We start from the raw sequence: 18,708 nt of genomic DNA, 5'->3' as shown, positions 1-18,708 counted from the left end.
ATCAAAACAACGAAGACGAGCAGACAATACTGAAATGTTGAGTTGTCAACCACCAGTTCTTCTCAGAACCAACACTCCTCCAAAGAAATTAACACATGGTGCTACCTCAAACCTCATCAGATGCATGTCATTGTTCAAAAGAATGAGCAGTAGATGCACTGTGGAAGCTCAGTCTGGAAAAAATAGTCAAAGAGTGCGTACAACATTGGAAATAGGGAGGTTTAGCTGTACATTCTGCGTGAACGTCAAAAAATTGTGTTGTTAAAATCTCACGATTTTAGCATTTGTGAAGTTTCCATTTTTCACATCAGGTACGTCTGTGCGCACTGATGTCATACTTGAGCATGCAATAAGCCTAAAGTGGCGACGTCACCCAGAAACAACACAATTTTTAGTCTGTTCAGGTTCTTGTATTTGCTAAACCTTGCCATTATTGAAAATATAAATGTTCACAGATTTGCACATGATATAAAGATGATGATGTGAACAACTTTTCTTTGAATATGTTTGCCTGCAATGCTATGGACTTGTCTAAGAAATTATATTTATAAGTAATTAGTTTTAATCTTGTCGGTCCAAAGCTCAATTGATATAGGTGAAAATGTTTTATGGGGTTTTTCACTATTTTCTTGTGTCTTTGGTGACCAATTGAGCTAAAACTGTCACAGGTTTGCTGTTTCATGTGTATATATTTGGGTTACACAAAATGCAAATACTGGTCTTTGACAATTACCACTGTTGTCTGCATGCGTTAAAGTGACTTCCTGCCACAAAAGAAATAAGAGAATAAAAGAATTGCATGGGGTGATTCATAGAAACACCTTTAAAAAAGTTAATTTAGTTTTGAAAATATTTAACTTCAGACTTGGTAAAAAAAACTCCTGTTTTCTCTCAACATATCATCTTGACCCACCCATTCCTATCATTATTTTCATTATTTTTTGAAATCTTACTGATTATGAAGTTCATACTAGAACCATTTTCCTTCTGTGAAATATTTCCCTCTGAAATGAAGTCATTTATTGTACAAAACTGTATCTAAAGCCTGCACAAAAATGCAACAGTTGATTTCAGTTGTTCCAACCAAAATGATGAACAGTGCGATTCCTTTTGACTCGCACAACAGACTTGGTCCAAACTTGCACAGTTACATGTGCACAGTACGGTTTCTCACAAAATTCTCACAAAATTCAAAATTCTTCAAACATTGTCCGTCTCTACCCATCTTGTCCAATACCTTTAATTAAAAGTATAACATCCTTATATCTTGGGAAGGATTTGGCTGTCAATAACGTATAATTTCAAGTGCATTTAAGAAAATGCCATTTCTTTTGTGTGATTAAATATATTTATTTATGAATGAAAAGTGATTTCTAAATAACTATTGTGTGAAGTTGTGAAATTATTAAAATACATTTAATGAAACAGACACGGTTCTTCCACTTTTGGACTTGTCCTGAAATGTCCTGGCACTGACGACCCTCCAACTCCCCTCCCCCCCCACTCCCCTCCCCCACCCCCCCCCACTCCCCTCCCCCACCCCCTCCCACTCCCCTCCCCCCACCCCCTCCCACTCCCTTCAACCACAGTTATTTATCATTACTTCATCTCAATTGAACTCAATTTCTCTAAATCCACCCAAATAGCCATACTTGACGACAAGTCGTCAGCGCTGCCTGTTACAAGCACACATTATGACGTTCATGCAACAGTCACAGTGTGATTTTTACATTCATGCAACGGTCGTAGGTAGCACGTGGTAGCCTGGCTCACACACAACCTGGGATCGAGGTTGTAGTCCCCGTAACTACACGGCGCTTAACAATTACCGACTTGATTTAGAGACTACCACATAGCCGGCCTACAACTTCTACTTCAACCAACCCCATTTCCACTGACCCAAAGCTTTTCAGTTGATGCAGAAAAATAATCAAATTGTACACAACAGTGTGTTTAAAGGGAAGGTACACACTTGGTAACTGTCATAAACCAGTGTCCTCACCCTTGGTCTATCCCATCATAAGCATAAAATAACAAGCCTGTTAAAATTTGAGCTCAATTGGTCATCGGAGTTGCGAGAAAATGATGAAAGAAAAACACCCTTGTTGGACGGATTTGTGTGCTTTCAGATAGGAATAAAAAAAACTTAGAGCTAGTAGAAGTCTTTTAATATTTGTTTTGAGTCATTACCAAACGTGTACCTTCCCTTTAAAAAACACTTATTTCTGCAAAAACAAACATTTTTGTGTAACTATATGATCATGTTAATTTAGATGTTCTCTTTAGTATCTAAAAATGACAGCACAATTTTAACACCCAAGTTTTTAAAGAGTACAAGGGTCTACACGGATCAATTATAGACCTGTCAAATTTTTAATTTTTAATATGTTTAAACGAGGAAGGAAATGAGTTGGTCCATCAAAGAAAAACATGCACACTCAAAACAAATGGCTTTCTATATCTTTAATTGACATTGACTTTAGTAATTTATCTTAATTTGAAATATCCCCCCCACGTGTAAAAACTGAATAAAACATTTCAGAGGGTAAATTGAATTCCAAAGAGATCGGTGTCCCAGGGAAATCTGTCCGCCGGAGATCTATCCCCCAGAATGGAGGACATTTCAAACTTGAGGGCGCTACCAGAAGTACTTTTTATACAGTTCGCCGTAAAGGAGGGAGGGGGGGGGGGCAGAATCACCTCACTTTGAATGCTCTTGCTTTCGTTATCAATTTTGTTGAAAATACTGGGAGTTATTACTTTAACACAACATAAATTTTAAAGGTAATTAAACAGATCAGAAGGATTATCTTTTCCTTTTTTTTTTCTTACTAATTAGAAAATTCATACTGGAGTAACTTTCTGGGAAATCTTCATTCTGAAATGAATATGAATCTAAAGAGCCCACCACTATTTTCTCGTTGACTTGCAACGGATTAAGCTCACATTTTCACAAGTTTGATATTAATTTAATGTATATTGGTTCATCAAAAAACATAAACGTTGTGACTGCAAATGAGGGGGGGGGGTATATATGCGGTAATTACTCCAAAATTAATGACCGTAATATATTAAAAACTTACTCAGTAGAGAGAGCACTGTATGTAGAGCTGTTGATATAAAAAAAACATCATGAGAAACGATACATTTTAAAGAAGGGCAGCTTTGGAGGGTCACACTTCACCCAACAATTTTGCATCTGAAAAAGGCTTCAGACATGGGGCCTTTCTTCGACTTCTGAAAACACAGTAGGCATAATATGCAACAAGAGTGTATTTTCATTCAACACTTTCTTGCAACTTCGATTGCTAACCAAAATTGAGCCCAAATGTTTACAGGTTTGTTATGTTTTGCTTTGGGGCACACGAAGTAACTGGGGTCTTTGACAATATTCACCACAAGCATACCATGAGGGAGCCTGAAATTATTATGTGAAAAGAAATTAATCTTTAAAATGTGTAAGTCTTAGTTTGAGATTGGGATACAAACCTCTGCCGGTGTAAGATGCAATTGTGTCCGCCATGCAATATTGTCCGCTCCGGACACTTTTGCATAGGCAATCGTATCCGGGGCTATGCAAAAAAATGTGCGCACGTAAGCGAGCGTGCATGCACTGAACTTCGATATGCAACATGAATACTCACGTTTTATGATTTCAGCGAATACCAACGGCCGAACATTTCCCATTTCATTCGTGACACATGCACTCAGTTTGTAAAAAATGGCGGACGTGTTCCGTTGACCAAGGGCGTTTAATTTACTGCAAGGACGGTTTTGCACGGGGTGGACACAACTGCATATGCAAATGTGTCCGGACGGACACAACTTTGCATTATGCAGCAGCGTCCAGGCGGACACGATTGCATATGCAAAACCGTCCGGAGCACATTATTGCATATGCAATAGTGTCCTCCGGATAGTATTGCATAGAGGACATAATTGCATGCGACACCGGCCGAGTGTGGAGCCGGGTTTGAGAAAACGTATTAAAGGGTCGATGTACTTTTTGATTACACTAAACTTACACAGTTCGAAGATAATGATAGTAGAAAGCTTCCCAGAAAATATTACTTTCTGAGGTACTTTATTTTTTGAGAAATGAGTAAAACAATGTCATGAAAATAATTTTCGTCTCACTGATCATGAGACGAAAATAATTTTAGCATGTAAAAAAATTACAGGGCCTCAGCATCTAATATTTTAAGGTACGGTTTCTACTATCATTATCTTCAAATGGTGTAAGTTATTGTAATATGTGGACATTGTGTTTTGTGATACAAAAAATACCCAAATCCTTTAAGTTCTTATGCGGGTTCGGAACAATTATGGCGATATTTTAAGGCATGTACCGTCGTTTCTACGGAATTTCTGGCCAATAATAAAACTGCAGTAAGGTTTGCATTTCCTTATTTACACGGATTCTTAGCGCTCTTGTTTAAATTATATAAGATAATCTGAAGACAATCTGATGGGGGAAGTATTACACGTAAATAGAAAAATACTTTATGACATCGAGTATATAGATACGTGCTATAATAAACAACATAGTATTTTGTTCTTTTTTTTTATTTTGCTAAATTTTACAATAATGTCACCTTTAAAACGACATATAATATTTACACACTTTTCATTTTCATATGTACATCAAATTAGGCTATAAAGGATTACAAATTAACCGCGGTAGAAATTTTAAAGAGCAGACTGATCGAAACGTTAAGTTGTCCACCACTGTTCTTCTTAGAACCAACACTGCTCAAAAGAGCTTTACACATGGTGATACTGCAAAACCTAACCTGAGTATACCCCCAACCTCGTCCCCAGGGTGTGTCGAGCGGTTACATTAATAGTTGAAAATAAAGTAAACCATGGGAACGAGGTTGACCCCCATCCTCGTCCCCAGGGTGTGTCGAGCGGTTACATATAATAGTTGAAAATAAAGTAAACCATGGGAACGAGGTTGACCCCCACCGTCCATACAAAGATTCAAATCCTACTTCGAGGCACTGGACACGTTTGGTGTTTGACAAAGCCAGTATTCTCAATTGATGTGTCCCGACATGCATAAAATAACAAATCCGTAAATATTTTGCATCAATTGATCATCAAAATTGCATGAGATTAATGAAAGAAAAAACACCCTTGTTGCATTACTTTGTGTGCTTCCAGATGCCTTACAAAATACTTTAGGCCTAATATTTTAATATTTTAGTGAGAAATAACCTCTTTCTCAAAAACTATTTTACTTCAGAGGGAGCCGTTTCTCACGATGTTTCATATAACAGCTCGCCATTGCTAATTACCAAGTAAGTTTTATGCTAACATTATTTGAAGTAATTACCAATAGTGACCAGTGCAAGCAGGCTCTAAATAAGATTGGGTTTTGTCTATTCACTCAGTTTGATGAGGTACGTGAAACACTCCAGGCGCATTTTCGTTCTCTTTAGTTCCCGTGTGTTCGTTAAAGTCGAAGCCGTGATTCAGAAACGGTCCACCTGTACGATTAGCTTCGGAAGCCGGAATTGGTATTGACGGGTCAACACCATTGAGTTGGTATGCGTTTTGAGCAGGGGTAACACTTGATAACGTTGTATTCCTGAGTTGTCTGCTACTGCACTTGTTGAGCATGAATGCCTTCCTAAACGCGCGTCTATACCTAGCATTGGTGACGGTGTACACGATGGGGTTGATAGCAGAGTTTATGTACAACAAGATACGGTTCACTTCAAATAAGAAGGGTCTGATGTTTTGTGGGATGATTTCGGAGTCTAGGAATCCTTCCACGAAGAGGATGAATGAAGTCACTTCGAAGGGGGTTGTGGTAAGGAAGAAGACTGTTCCGTTGGCGACCAACATGGTGGCTACTTGGTTCCGGATACGGATCACCCTCTTCCGGTCCTCATCGGTGTCTCGCTGGTGAAGTTTGAGCAGGATCCGGGTGTAGAAGAAGGCGTTACCAAAGAAAGCAACGAAGAAGGGTATGGTCTGCGTCAGATGGAAGAGCTGGTATGCCCACTCTCCTAATCCAGCACATCTTCCAATAATGGTTGGATACTCGGAATACAGTTCGGGTTCATCTTCAGGCCATGAGAGGCAAAACTGTATGAACTTGAGATTAGCAGGTATCACAAACATAGCGAGTAGTAGAGCTACCAGCCAGCAGAGTGTGATGAGCTTTACAGACCGGCCTGAACCGTTGATGAGTCGGTGTCGAAGTGGATGACACACGGCGATGTAGCGCTCCAAAGATATAAAAGTTATGAAAATCATACCAGCGAAGCTGAACAAGTATTTGGTGACCTCTCCGAGCACGCAGCCCAGCCTACCGAGTAGCGGCGCGCTGTTCGGTACCCCGTAGATGGAAAACTCTCGCAGCTTTGTTACGATAGCTATGGACAGAAACACTGAGTCTGACACGGCGAGATTCGACAGATAAAAGTTGGTTGCCGTTCTCATGCTCCGGACTTGGGCGATGGTGAAGAGAAAGGCAGCATTCCCAATCAGGCCAATCGCAAGAATCACAGGAAGGATGGACACTCGTGTGGCCTTCTCAAATGGGCTAAATAAAAAAAATTGGGCAACCTCGGCTGTTGACAAATTACCGGTGTTGTTCAAATTGCAGTCTTCAGCAGTACTCACGTCCGATCCCATCTTTGCAAATAATTATTGATAGAAACTGTTCGCAATAAACATGTGCTTTGTGAGCAGATGTGCTCCGTTTAATAAAAGCGGTCAAGGTAAATTTGCTCTCAATATTGCGTGAAAAACAAAACAAGAAATAGGGCACGTTACGAACCAACCGTCGACCGGCATTTAAATGGGTTGCATGAGATAATTCCAGCGTTGTCGGTGGACGATGATCACAACATGTCTTCTCAAATATTTGTTTTCAACCACGGGTAACTGATGGTGGTTTTTAATTTATGAGGAGTTTTTAACAAGATGCGGTGGTGCCCCGGCAACGGAGACGGAACACCGGTATGAAGAAGCAGTTATGCACCCAGTATCCTCCACAGATTCTTGCAGTAACAGGAAGACAACTTTGAAATGGTTCTCCTGTCGTGGCGATCGCTGACTGAATTCACATCTTAATTGTCTTAATAAAACATCTCACTGTTTGATGTTTAGACCACGGATGTTATAGTCTTTCCAATTAAACCATGCAGGACTCTTGGGTTGTTGAAAGTAAACCCCGGTGTCATTGCCAACGCATAAATTGAATTTGCCCGATGAAATTGAATTAGCACCTAGATATAGCAACCATATTTTGGGCCGTTGTCCAATAAGTGAATACGTATTCGTTATTTTGATGAACAAAGTGCAAACAAACGGCCAAATGGAAAAGATGGTTTTGCGGCAGCATCTAAATGAAAACTCAACTTTATTTATTTCTCTTCTTCTTTTATCATTGCCATAACCCTCGAAAATAAAGACAGATTCATTGACATTTCAATGTGCTTCTATGTGATTGTTGAGTGGTGTTGAGTGGTGTTGAGGGTCCGTTTTGGAAAGATTGAAATTGAAAATGCCAACAGTTATCATACCAGCCTTTATTGAGCGGCCACCAATTCAACGGGGGCTCTGGGGTCAACATCAGTTTTGTGATGAGCTTATTTTCAAATATATAAGTTCTTAAAAGGTTGAAGTCCCTGAATTCATCTGAAGTTGATGCATGAAGGGTTAGTTTATGTGAGTTTCTTTTTGAGCAAAACTGTTAACATGGCGTCTATGGATAATAACAAGAAAATTGCTCGCGATCTGCAAATTCCACACCGGGAACTGTTCGTTGGTGAAACAAATTAATCAACGACGTTTTGATTGAATAACCTTAAATTCGGGAATGAACTAAATAAATCACTGTATATTAACGTGTTCCTTTAATCAATGTTCAAATGACAGATATTGGTTGTTGCCAGCTTGGCGTCTATATCCCTTTTGGGGATTTGCCGAGTTCCCTTGACAGAAAGATTTTATTTGTATTTTTATTTTTTAAGCCAACAATAACAAACCAACAACCCAACTAACAAACAACAAGAAACAATCAAAAGTTAAGTTGCTATACGGTCTGATTTTGGCCGAAAGATATAATAATATTGTAGAAATTAATACATGTTGCATGCAATTGTTTGTACATTTATTGACGTGGGATAATTTCGGGTCCCAATGATAATTAACTTTAAGCTTCTAAATAATTACCTTTTATCATTGGCGAATATTTTGTATATGATACTTTAATTAATACCTTATACCTGAGTCCTCGAATCTATAAACAAAATATTTAAAAGATATTTAAAATCTCAACCTAAATGTCATGACCAGATCAGTTACAAATCAAACCTAAAAACACCTTTTTAAAAAGAACTTGACATGTAGACCTACTTTTAATATTTCGCGCTCTTCAATTCATAACTGCATGATAATGGGATAATTAAATTTGTGAACATCACATGGGCAGGACATGCCGTTGTGTTGGTAACAGTTGGCATAGAAGTTGGGAGTGTGTCTCGTAGTAAGGCTGGCCAATTACGTTGGGGTAACTCGAACCACGATTGAGTTTTAGCAGAAAAACAATTCAATTTGATGAATCGGATAATTAAATATTGACTGGATCAGAAAAACTGGGTCCAAATAAAAATTGATGCTCCGGATCCGGACCAACCAACAAACAAACAAACAAACAAGCAAACCACGAAACAAACACACCAACACCCCTTAACAAATACAATTGCAATAAACATACGAATTAAACTTAAAGGGAGGAACACCTTTGGCAATTACTCCAACAAAATAAATGCTATTTCACGAAACGCTAGTATAGGATTAATCCTACGTTAGGAGTTAGGACGAGTAACTCGTCCTAACTTAGGATGGGTTCAATTATGTCCTAACTTCTATGGTTACGGAATATTAACCCGTCATAAGTCCTTAGATTAATCATAAGTTGGGAAGAGTTTGGTGAAACTGACGGCTGGGGAGCTGTTGACACTATTCCATCGTGATACAAAATGTCAGTATCACCATTAGTGATTTGTATTTTGACATCACAATTTGCTAAGCAACTACGATTGAGTTGCAGTGCAAGCCATACGCCTCTCTTAATACTTATGCATGACGTCATAATTCTTACCCAAAATGAGGCTATGGGCGCACGTTCCCCATCACTTGCAGTGGCTGCGCCCATCGCCTCGTTTTGAGTTAGCATTGTGACGTACCTCATGCATAAATATTAAGAGAGGCGTATTGGACACTTTCTGAACAGCAAAAACATTAAAAGGTCACAGATTAAAACTTACAGGGTTTACAGAAGGTAATGGTGAAAGACTTCTCTTGAAATATTATTTCATGAACTGCTTTACTTTTTGAGAAAACATTAAAGGCAGTGGACACTATGGTATATACTCAAAATAATTATTAGCATAAAACCTTAATTGATGACGAGTAATGGGGAGAGGTTGATAGTATAAAACATTGTGCGAAACGGCTCCCTCTGAAGTGACGTAGTTTTCGAGAAAGAAGTAATTTTCTACCTCAACTTAGAATTTGAGGTCTCGAAATCAAGCATCTGAAAGCACACAACTTTGTGTGACAAGGGTGTTTTTTTTCTTTCATAGGTATCTCGCAACTCCAACGACCAATCGAGCTCAAATTTCCACAGGCGGTGTTATTTTATGTATATGTTGATATAGAACAAGTGAGAAGTCTGGTCTTTGATAATTACCAATGTCTTTAAAACAAATATTTATTTTCGATGTCGAAAAAACGGATTGTTTTAAACACATGTCAAGACACGGCGAAACGTGCGGAAACAAGGGTTGGTTTTCCCGTGTGTTTCTCCCGAAACGAATCCGATAACCAATAGAGCCTAAATTTTCACAGGTTTGTTATTTTTATATACAAATTGTGATACACGAAGTGTGGGCCTTTGGACAATACTGTTTACCGATGTTGTGCGATTGCTTTAAGACCAATTGATCTTAGCTCGTTGTCACATTATCGGCCCCCTATGGAAAGCCTTTCATAAAACAAAAATCAACACAATATGGTGCCTATAAACACCCTTATATAAGTGAAATAATCAAACATTAAAAAAATTATAGTTGTAGTTTCATTTTTAAACATCCAGCAAATTAAATTCGAGTTTATTATGAAGTCCTTTTTTCACGATGCTATACTTATAATAAACAAATAGAATTCGTCCGTATAGATTTCGATGATTACAGCTTATTATTTGACTTGTTGAAGCTCTGAATTGTCGAGTTTACTTTCTTGTAACGTTTCCATTGTTCCTTGACTATCATTGTTTAAGATATCAATTGAAAAGTCATCATCGAAACATGTGTTAGAGTATGTAGCAGGTCTAGCAACCATTGGGCTCTTTGATGGTGGTGGGGACGGGGGACCATGCGATAAACCTCCCATATGCATATGGTATTTAGAGCAATACTCCGGGAAAGTACTGAAAATCGTGGAATGGCGCGGCCGTCCGTTGCTCCAAGAAGCCGGCGTAAAGGCTCTCTTGAAGGCACGTCTATATCTAGCGTTGGTAACCGTGTATACTATGGGATTAATGGCAGAATTGATGAACAACAAAATGCGATTTATCTCAAATAACAACCCCCTGATATCGTGAGGGATCAGAATGACGTCATCCATGAACCCTTCGACGAAGAGTATCATGGAGGTGACTTCAAAAGGAGAGAGTGTCAAAAAGAAGACTGTCCCATTAACGATCAGCATGAAGGCCACGTGGTTACGGGTACGTATTACCTGCTGACGGTCGCTTGATGAGTTCCTCTTATTCAATCTGATGACAATTGAGACGTAGAAATAAAAGCTCCCAAAGAATGCCACGAAGAATGGAAGAGTTTGAGCCAAGTGGAACATCGGGATAACCCATGGCTTGTCTAGAGCCGAACATTTTCCAATAACATCAGGGAGGTTAGCGTACTCTTCAGAGGCAGGCCATTGGATGCAAAGACGGTCGAAGATCATGGAAGTTGGAATCTGGAAGGATGTTAGAAATACTGCCAGAATCCAGCAGGCTACAATCATCTTGATAGTGCGTCTACGCCCACTGATCAGACGGTGTCGAAGAGGATGACATACGGCTAGAAAACGCTCCAGTGACATCAATGTTATGAGGATCATCCCCGCAAAATGGAACGAGTAGTTGAAGATAGTATTTGAAATACAACCAGCCAATCCCAGATGAGCAGTGGGAACTTCACCGTAAACTCCAAGCTGATAGATCCTTGTGACAACCACAATGGATAGGAACACTGAGTCCGCAACGGCTAGGTTAGCCAGGTAGTAGTTAGTCACCGTCCTCATGCTCGGGATGCGGTAAACTACGAAGAGGAACGCGGCATTGCCTACCAGACCAACGAGTAGGATGACTGGTAGCAGGTACTGAGTCAGGGTGATGACCAGTGGGTCAAGAATGAACTCTCTAGCTTCAGAATGAGTGGTGAGATTGAGACTGTTTTCTACAGAGCAGTGTGCTTTACTCGTATCTGAACCCATTGTTGAATGTTGCAAGATGAATATCAGACGATAATACAATGTCCACTTTTTATAAATCACATAATAATCTCAAGTTCTGCACTCAAGTGTTTCATCAGGATCTATCCATTCAGAAAGCACACACTGTTTCACAAACATTGACGATGACTAAAGTACCAGTGAAACCTCTAGAGATAACATCCCCTCAAGATCTCCCATCTCCCACGTACACGATGTTGTTGTTCTGTACGTATAGTTTGAGCTTGACGGTCTACAAAATGATCCAAGCGATATAGCAAATTGTGATTGATGTCTAATGCCACAGAAGCTTCGATGTCAAAACACAATCGAGTGAAACAAAAAACACATAGAAGTAATGAGCAACACGATGGTGTTTGACGGTGATAAGTTACCGCGGTATCTGAAGTACGGCGAATTAAGAGTCACGCCCTGGTGATGGCAGTGGGGGTTTCCACGACGCAACACGGCAACGATATCCCCTGAATTATACGCTGCTCGGAATACACGGGTTGGTCTCAACACCTTCGAATATTATAAATCTTTGCACTTCACGACTCTCTGTGCGTTTGATTGCTTTCTCCTCAAAGCTCTCTCTATTTCTCGCCGTTTCTCTCTTGAAACGCCTTGTAAATATTAACATGGAATTGCATTAATCTATTATGCCCTTTGAAGAGGGTACCGAAACACGTCATACGATGTTGAAATCATCATCCATTTTGTCAGCGGTCTCTTCCAACCCGACCGTGCTCCCATCACGTATTATTATTGCGAATCTCTGGAAAGGCACACAATGCCCCAATAGATGACAGTGCATTTATCACTTTAATTTTGTGTGTTTGGAATTAAGGCTATAGTTAGTACAACGACGAATCTGTTACAACGGAGATTTCATTCGGTCAAAAAAAAAGTCGCATCAACCTCGAGGACAAAACGTCATTTGAGTAGGGCGCCCTCAGCTAGAGTCTAAAAGAAGGTTGCTCATTGGCCCATCCTTCGCGCTGCGCGTACATAATAGAATCATTTTTCAATATTGCGTCGCCGTGTTACCTTTAAGATGGCGGCCTAGTGACTTCAATGCATGAAGTTCTATCAATTATTAACAAAATGTAATGCATAGTAACAGAGTGAAATACAGTGAAGCTCAGAACAGTCTGGGCTTATTTGTTTCGCAGGTGAAAGTCTAATGGTGCTGGCAGATTGAATTTAATAAGGATTTTTTGGATTACTGAAAGCTTTTCGTACAAAATTACAAATCTTTATTCAATGCTTTATCTCGGGAGCGTTAAAGCATTGGACACTATTGGTAACTACTCAATTATTGGCATAAAACCTTACTTGGTAACGAGTAATGGGGAGAGGTGGATAATAATAACACATTTTTAGAAACAGCTCCCTCTGAAGTAACGTAGTTTTCGAGTAAGAAGTTATTTTCAACGAATTTGATTTCGAGACCTCAGATTTAGAATTTGAGGTCTCGAAATCAACCATCTAAACGCACACAACTTCGTGTGACAAGGGTGTTTTCCTTTCATTGTTATCTCCCAACCTCGACGACCAATATTGAGCTCAAATTTTAACAGGTTTGTTATTTTATGCATAGGCTTATGTTGAGATACACCAAGTGATTAGACTGGTCTTTGACAAATACCAATAGTGTCCAGTGGCTTTAAAGGATTTGGGTACTTTTTCAAAATGTCCCTAGATTAACATTAAACTTAACAGGGTTTGAAGATATTGATAGTGGAAAGCTTCCCTTCAAATATTACTTCCTGAGGTGCTGTAGTTTTTGAGAAACGAGTAAAACAATGTCAAGAAAATGTGTTTGCAAATGATTAAAATCATGTTCGTCTCATGAGACGAAAATTATTTTCATGACATTGTTTTACTCATTTCCCAAAAACTAAAGCACCTCAGCACGTAATTATTTTCAGGGAAGCTTTCTACTATCATTATCTTCAAACTGTGTAAGTTTAGTGTAAATCTGTGGACATTGTGTTACCCCTTAAGTCACGCAAAAATCCCCACATATAATACTTGGAATTTAATAATTAACAGCTCACTGTAGATGCACGTGTTAGAATATTCAGTTTACATCTATGTCTACTTCCGGCCCAGACATTATGGCTGCGTGATGATAAATACTGCTCCTTAGATGTGCAAGAATTTACACTGTAAATAAATTGGATGCGTTGACTTCGAGCCGTGCAGAAAGAAGCACGGTCAAACTGTAATGCAGGCAGCAACTTGCCTCGCCCACTTTCAATTACTACGGTATTTTAAAGTTAATTAAAACGTATAAAGGTCCGAGTGAACTTTGGATTCCATAGAGTCTGTCCATTCTTGGGTTGCTATAGCTTTAAGATAACTTGTCCAGCTTAATAACTTGGCTTAAGGCTCACCTATAGAAATGTAGAACCTATAGAAACTTTTATATTTATTTGCTGAATGAAGAGGATTGGTCAATGGCCAAAGGTGAAGACGGGATTTTGATGAAATAAAGTAGAACATTGTTGTCAAACTATAATTAACAATGGCCGAACCCCTCATCACACAAACAAAAGTTAAAATTTGACTAAATAAATGAAAATATTACAAATAAACTGTGCTCCTCTCATAAGATGTAACGCATAAGACAAAGGCGTTCTTATTACTCTCCCAAAAAAGAGAGGAATTTACATCACCCCTTCTTAGAATAGTGCTTCTTCTGTTTTTGAGGTTTGATTTTAAACACGTCTAAGACCAAGGTAAACAGAAACTAATTAACAAAATTGAGGCGTTAGTGCACGTTCTCAGTTCATCAAAAATACCCAGCCACGTACGCTGGCTACTTTAAAGGTATCCACAAATAGTATTCAGTCACAGTAATTATAAAGCGACTGGAGAACAACATCATTTTGGTTTTACCCTCATACGCTTTGTAGCTCAGCTCCGCATACTCTAGACTTGGTTCCAAGTCTACCATCGTATAGCTTTTAGTTTACCCGAAATAGCCAATACACTATGGCCTGAAATAGCGCCCTCTTGTATTGTATTTGTATTTGTATTTGCACACATTTATTTCTTGCAGGTTAAAGGAACACGTTGCCTTGGATCGGTCGAGTTGGTCTTTGAAAAGCGTTTGTAACCGTTTTTTATAAAATGCATATGGGTAGAAAGATGTTGTAAAAGTAGAATACAATGATCCACACAAACTTGCCTCGAAATTGCGTGGTTTTCCTTTTACCTCGTCGACTAACACGTCGGCCATTTATGGGGGTCAAAATTTTGACTCCCATAAATGGCCGACCATGTTAGTTCGCTTAGTAGAAGGAAAACCACGCAATTTCGAGGCAAACTTGTGTGGATCATTGTATTCTACTTTTAAAACATCTTTCCAACCATTTGCATTTTATAAAAAAACGGTTACAAACGCTTTTGTTTTGACCACTCGTCCGATCCAAGGCAACGTGTTCCCTTAACTTCCGTCATTAGTCTACTGCGAGTTGGGGGGCGCGTGCTGTTGGGCGTTTTTCGTGGCTGATGCAGAGAAATAACCGCGATTTCAGACTCCATAAATATACTCAGCTCGGTGCTATTACAGATGTGTCTGGATTCAAACCCACGTTCGAATCCCCTTACTCAAAAATATTAACGAGCACACAAATATGCCTCGAAATTACTTTGCGGACTAACACAGTCGGCCATTTTATTGAGTAAAAAACTTGACTCCACAAAATGGCATGCCGTGTTTGTTCACGACGTACATGCCAGTTCGAGGCATGTTTGTGTGCTCGTTGATAAATCTACTTTTAAAACATCTTTCAACCATATGCATCATATAACGAACGGTTTCAAAACGCTTTTCATATTACCAACTCGTCTGATCCAAGACAACGTGTCTCTTTAAGACATTTGTAAACAAACCACTATTTTACAATTTTGGTTTGACAAACTCAACTTAGGGTTTTAAACCAATTACAGAGAGACTCTTGGTGAGTTGTTTGTTCTTTTGGACTGGTCACTGATGAGGTCGGAATTGGTTTGTGGTGATGGGCAGTAATTAAAAAAAGCGGGAAATCAAAAATCTTTATCCGAGTCTGATTAAATGCAAAACCACGTCCTCATTTACAGACCGTGTGAATTTTGAGTTCATTGTACGATGCTGTTTGTTTTATTGAAATTGAATTGTTGAATTGTTTACTTTTTAGTTAGATCCGTCCGTTGTGGCTACACTTTCTACAGTCAGTTCGTGAAATAATAACTGTCCTTAGCACAGCAAGAATTTTCAAAGATGGGGCCGGCCAGATTGGGAGTGGACGGCGTGTCAATTAGATATGGTCATCTGAGAGGGGAGTAAATACATTCACATTCATCATTGAAAGTGTCGTTCTGGTTGAATCAGAGACCAGCTGCTTTTATTTTTGTCTTTGGACCGTTGTATGGTCAGTAAGTCTTAATGGGCCGTACGGGCTGGACATACACCTTCTCATCCCATCCGAGAACTCTGCTGTTTTTAGCAGAGTTATTGCTGGAGAATAACACTTTGGTAGTTAGCAAACAAACATTGCAGTGTTAGGCGCGTGTTTTGGCCGTTTTTAAAATTGGCGCGGTGTGCCATATTTTTAAGTAAACAAACTTTGTTTTCTTGCAGGATAGCTCGTGTGCAAACTTTAAACACCGCTCGATCTTTGTCGATCAACCACATATCTTATTGAGAAATTATGCTGTATGAAGAGAATTTACGTCGAAGTCCGAAGTAGCTTTCTGCCAGACCTTTGCTTCTGTCAGAAGTAATGCTTTTGTTAGAAAACTTGTGAAGAATGTAAATAACAGGTCTGCTCACAAACTGTATGTTAAGAAATTCTTTTAACAAAGTTTTGCGACGAGTCCCCGTACTTTGTCACAAGAAACTCTAAACTGAAAACGAGGTTGCAAGTTTGGGGTTTCCCTTGGTTTTTAGGATTGAAACTTAGCCTCGTACTCTTCATCAACACAAATAAAGACCGAAATAGTTTGACAAATTTTCGTAAATCTCAGTTGGTGGCAGCTTTAATACTCAAAAGGTTAGGCAAGATTTAAGTTAAGAAGGAGAACAAATTAATGTATGAAATTTGTAAGGATACAAAAACACCATTGCCCAACTTTAGTTTGAGAGCTTACTGGTTATGAAGTTCATACAGTTATTTGTTAGTGGGAAATATTTTTGCTCTGAAATTTTCACAGCTTACTTCAAAGTCTTTATTTTTATGTTTTTATTGGGTAAAAACATTCATACGGTTCCAAAAACCAAAAGGTTAACTTTTCCCTTAAATGGCACTTCGAACGAAACGGCTGTCTGAAATATTAAAGTATCGATGTAAACAACTTTGAAATAAAGCAATAAGACGATTGCGATGATCCGCTGTTTAAACTGTTTAAATGTCTCTCGTAAAACTCACACGTTCACAACATCGACGCTACGTGCGCAGATTGCACGTGACGTCATTGGCCGCCATCTTTGTTGATGAAAAATATCGTATGCACTGCGCACAAATCACAGCCAATGGTATCCTTTCAAGTTGCACGATTCATCAATTATTGCAGACAATGCAATTATTATTAATATTGATGGTTTATTAAAATAACTTTTTTTAAAGCCATTGGACACTTTCTGAATAGAACAAACATTAAAAGTTCATAGATTTACAAATAACTTACAGGGTTTACAGAAGGTAACGGTGAAAGACTTCTCTTGAAGTATTATTCCATGAAATGCTTTACTTTTTGTGAAAACATTAAAACAATTATCAATTCTCGATATCGAGAATAACGGATTTATTTTAAACACATTTCATGACACAGCGAAACGTGCGGAAACAAGGGTGGGTTTTCCCGTTATTTTCTCGCGACTCCGATGACCGACTGGGCCTTAATTTCCACAGGTTTATATATAAGTTGTGATACACGAAGTGTGGGCCTTTGGACAATACGGTTTACCGATGTTGTGCGATTGCTTTAAAGCAATTTACATTTTAATGTAAATTGCTTTAAGAAAGTTCAATGACAAGGGAAATGATAAATAACCAAAGCTTTACTAACAGAAGCACCACAACATGCATGCACAACTATAAAGATTCGAAATCAGGGAGAGAAAGTGATTAATGATCATGTTTAAAACTCACAGCGTCGTCCAAACATGATTGTTTTTATATTAGCTGCCATTATCGTCGAGTTGCTTGTACATCAAGTGTCTGGGCGTAATATTAAGATGTCAGTAAAGTGCGTCATTTAAAGACACCGACACTATTGGTAATTGTCAAAGACCAGTCTTCTCACTTGCTGTATCTCAACAAATTCATAAAATAACAAACCTGTGAAAATTTGAGCTCAATCGGTCGTCGAAGTTGCGAGATATTAATGGGAAATACACCCTTTTCACACGAAGTTGTGTGCTTTCACGAATTTGATTTCGAGACCTCAAATTCTAATCTAAGGTCTCGAAATCAAATTCGTGGAAATTTGGTTCTTTCTTGAAAACTACGTCACTTCAGACTTCATGTTTTATACTATCAACCTCTCCCCATTAATCGTAATAAAGAAAGGTTTTATGATAATAATTATTTTGAGTAACTACCAATAGCGCCACTGCCTTTAAATCAATGTGTGGGGTTTCGTTCTACTCAATCCGAAACACGCACTATATACGGTCGGTTGGGTGGAGTACATTGAGCGTACGATCAGCACACGCATTGTAGCATTAAACATCGTTGCGCATACTCTTTCAAATAAAATCTCACCAGTCATTTGTTATGAAGTGCAGAACAATATTTATGGCAAAATTGATGTTGGATTCAGTTCGGTGTGCTCTTAAGGGGATTTGAAGTACTCTACTTTGTGTAATTGTTTGTTAAGACTACATCTATGGTGTGCCGCATAATGAGTTTACCGCAGAGAGAGCACGTAGCAACCGTCTGTATCTACTCACTCGTTGTCATGAAACCCACCCTGGTCTACATGTCTTCTTGCCTCGTTGATGAGGCTGTACTCCATCTTGATAAAGACTTAAGTTTCCTGTAACGTGTCTAAGTTAGATCTCAATCCAGTGAGAGAGGACAAAATCTGTCTGTACACACGGTGAATTGAAACTGATAGGCGAGAACGTGCGTTAAACTTCTGACAATTCTAAACAGTGTGACTCAATTCTTCTTGGCGTAACTCTGACTGTCAGCA

General features: G+C 38.9%; 2 protein-coding genes across 2 annotated transcripts; both read right to left on the bottom strand.

The window, feature by feature from the left end:
• Positions 1-5,388: 5,388 nt before the first annotated feature.
• On the bottom strand, positions 5,389-6,648 carry LOC139938124 (neuromedin-U receptor 2-like). Its single transcript, XM_071933504.1, has one exon. The coding sequence runs from the start codon at positions 6,646-6,648 to the stop codon at positions 5,389-5,391; it is 1,260 nt and encodes a 419-aa protein (XP_071789605.1).
• Positions 6,649-10,221: 3,573 nt separating this feature from the next.
• LOC139938121 (neuromedin-U receptor 2-like) lies at positions 10,222-11,520 on the bottom strand. The gene has a single exon (XM_071933500.1). It carries the CDS (start codon positions 11,518-11,520, stop codon positions 10,222-10,224), a length of 1,299 nt encoding a protein of 432 aa, XP_071789601.1.
• Positions 11,521-18,708: the final 7,188 nt, after the last annotated feature.

Source organism: Asterias amurensis, chromosome 6, assembly GCF_032118995.1.
Source record: "Asterias amurensis chromosome 6, ASM3211899v1".
NCBI classification, from domain to species: Eukaryota; Metazoa; Echinodermata; class Asteroidea; order Forcipulatida; family Asteriidae; genus Asterias; species Asterias amurensis.
The sequence above is the reverse complement of the archived record's forward strand: the minus strand, read 5'-3'. Positions and strand labels throughout refer to the sequence as shown.